Genomic DNA, 2874 nt, shown 5'->3' with positions numbered 1-2874 from the left:
AACTGGGGCTTTATGAAGTAAAGTGTGATCTTTGACCTGCCCTGTGATTGGAAGAACTGAGAGAAGAGAGCGACTAAAGCGTCTTAAGTTGACTGTCAGGTCTAATGAGAGCTGATGCTCTTGGCCGGGACACCTGTACCCTCTGAACTCCTGAGCTCAGTGCTGTCAGTGCGCTCGTTAAGACCGCCACTAACGAGCTTGTTCATTATGATGCAGCCAGGTCTTTAAAGCCTCCACATAGCAACTGTTTCCATGGCATAAAGCAGAGTTTAAAAAGAACGACCCCATGTTGACCGGCGGGCTGTAACTGCTGCATTTGGGGGATACCAAACTCAGACTGGAGTCAGGCGTGAAAGGGAAAACTGAGTCCTGTGTGCTGGGCGGGGTAATGTGGGGCGGGTGAGGAGGAGTAATGCTGTCAGGAGCCTCTCTACGGGAACAGAACATTCCGGCGTGATCCTCTTTTAACTCCTGATTCAGTGGAACAGGGAATCCAGCAAACATGATGAGATTAAACCCCCCCCCCCCCCCCCACACACACACACACACACACTGAACCTCCCCGTCTTTCTTGCTCAGTACAGGCCGCGCTGTCTGTCAGTCACGTCTCCACGACGGCGAACAGCAGCACTCGTGCAGCAGTGGAACAAACACACATGAAAACTTCATCCCGCCTCAAACACTGACGTTTTATCGCCGTTGTTTGTGCCGCTTTGCCAGTGAAATGAGTTCTGATCGGACACAGCTGGTGGTGTCACCAAAATGGGTTGTGTTCCGACTGGGCCAGTGTACTGGGGCTGCAACAATGTAATAAAGAAATGTTTACGTTGAATGAAAATAAATGCAAAACTACTCTCACTGAAAACTATTTGCTTCTTCTACGCTGTGTTTTGTGGTACCGTAAGTAGACCTGCAACAATCAGCAAACAAAAGACAAGCAGACACACTACCGTCTGCACACAATGATCAAGTCAGCACCTGCAACAGTATAACAGAACACATGGCCCAGTTTGAACGTAAAAAATAAAAGAACTATCAAAACTGTAGTGACATGCATAACTCTAGTTACGTGTGCAAAACTACAGCGATGTGCAAAACTGTTGTGACATTCAAAACTCTGATTATATTTGCAGAGTCACTTTAAGGCAAACTAACGGTTTTGAAAACTGCACATTTTATCTCATGATACACTCCAAAACAGCAGGTGGCAGCACTGAGAAACTACAGTTAAAGTGGATGGCAGCAAATTGAATGCTGTCAATTTAGCATCTTTATTGTGAGATTCAGTGACTTTTTACACTTCGCTTGTCACTAAAAATCCTTTCTAGTGACTAATGACAAATCTGTTTTTTCACAAAAATCGTTTGCTGTAACACACACACACACACCCACCCACAGTCACGGCCAGTGCCGTACGTGCCTCCTTTGTTACGACACTGTGAAGAAGGCGGTGTGCTGGTGTGAACTGGTTCAGACTGAAGCCTGTGAGCGCGAGCAGCACAAAGTGTAACACTTAAAACATGGAGTCACATCAGACCACGCCCACTGTGACCAAGAACAGCAAAAAACGATCAATCCAAATAAACAAAACGTCACGATGACTTTGACGTGTCTCCTGCAGTTTATCACACAATCAGCTTGTTATAACTAGTTTATTATCATCTGCACGCAGTGTTGTCATCACTGTGTGATTCAATCTACTGTCAGGTTTCAAACATGAGGAACTGTGGGTGGACTTTCAGAAGACCAGTTTGTACTTGTATCCTGATTCTTCTGGTTCAGCAGAGCAGTTCTTGGGTTCATAGAAAGAGTTCATGAAGTTCTTACAGTAATTCTGGTTGCTTTTGTTTCTTCATCCTGATCTCCTTCCTCAGGCTTGGTAAATGTTCATTTAGTTTTGTGGTAGCTGTTCCTCCTGTTGTACTTCCTGTCGTTCCTCTTGTTCCTCCTGTTGTACTTCCTGTCGTTCCTCTTGTTGTACTTCCTGTCGTTCCTCTTGTTGTACTTCCTGTCGTTCCTCTTGTTGTACTTCCTGTCGTTCCTCTTGTTCCTCCTGTTGTACTTCCTGTCGTTCCTCTTGTTGTACTTCCTGTCGTTCCTCTTGTTGTACTTCCTGTCGTTCCTCCTGTTGTACTTCCTGTCGTTCCTCCTGTTGTACTTCCTGTCGTTCCTCTTGTTGTACTTCCTGTCGTTCCTCCTGTTGTACTTCCTGTCGTTCCTCCTGTTGTACTTCCTGTCGTTCCTCCTGTTGTACTTCCTGTCGTTCCTCTTGTTGTACTTCCTGTTGTTCTTCCTGTCGTTCCTCTTGTTGTTCCTCCTGTCGTTCCTCTTGTTGTTCCTCCTGTCGTTCCTCTTGATGTTTCTCCTGTTGTTCCCCTTGTTGTCCCTTCTGTTGTTCCTCTTGTTCTTCCTGTTGTACCTCCTGTTGTTCCCCTTGTTGTCCCTTCTGTTGTTCCTCTTGTTCTTCCTGTTGTACCTCCTGTTGTTCCCCTTGTTGTCCCTTCTGTTGTTCCTCTTGTTCTTCCTGTTGTACCTCCAGTTGTTCCCCTTGTTGTCCCTTCTGTTGTTCCTCTTGTTCTTCCTGTTGTACCTTCTGTTGTTCCCCTTGTTGTACCTTCTGTTGTTCCTCTTGTTCTGAGCCGCTAACACTCAGAGTCATGCCGTTAATGACCCGCAAAAACACAGTAACACACAGCTGCTTGTCATATGCATATTTAATGGAGACAGCTGAACAAATTACATATTTATGGACGATAAGACAAAGACGGTGCTGATAGGGATGGGGGAGGGGAGGTGGGGGTGTTATTGGGGATGCAGGCAGGTACAAGGGTCCCATCTGCACTGATAACTGTATGACGGGGCCCCAGGCCCCAC

General features: G+C 46.2%; 1 protein-coding gene across 1 annotated transcript; it reads right to left on the bottom strand.

Annotated features, from left to right (window-relative positions):
- Window positions 1–1891: 1891 nt before the first annotated feature.
- LOC117506131 (putative uncharacterized protein DDB_G0271606) lies at window positions 1892–2659 on the bottom strand. The gene has a single exon (XM_034165636.1). It carries the CDS (start codon window positions 2657–2659, stop codon window positions 1892–1894), a length of 768 nt encoding a protein of 255 aa, XP_034021527.1.
- Window positions 2660–2874: the final 215 nt, after the last annotated feature.

Source organism: Thalassophryne amazonica, unplaced genomic scaffold (genome assembly GCF_902500255.1).
Source record: "Thalassophryne amazonica unplaced genomic scaffold, fThaAma1.1, whole genome shotgun sequence".
NCBI lineage: Eukaryota > Metazoa > Chordata > Actinopteri > Batrachoidiformes > Batrachoididae > Thalassophryne > Thalassophryne amazonica.
Note: the sequence above shows the minus strand (reverse complement) of the source record. Positions and strands in the feature narration are given on the sequence as shown.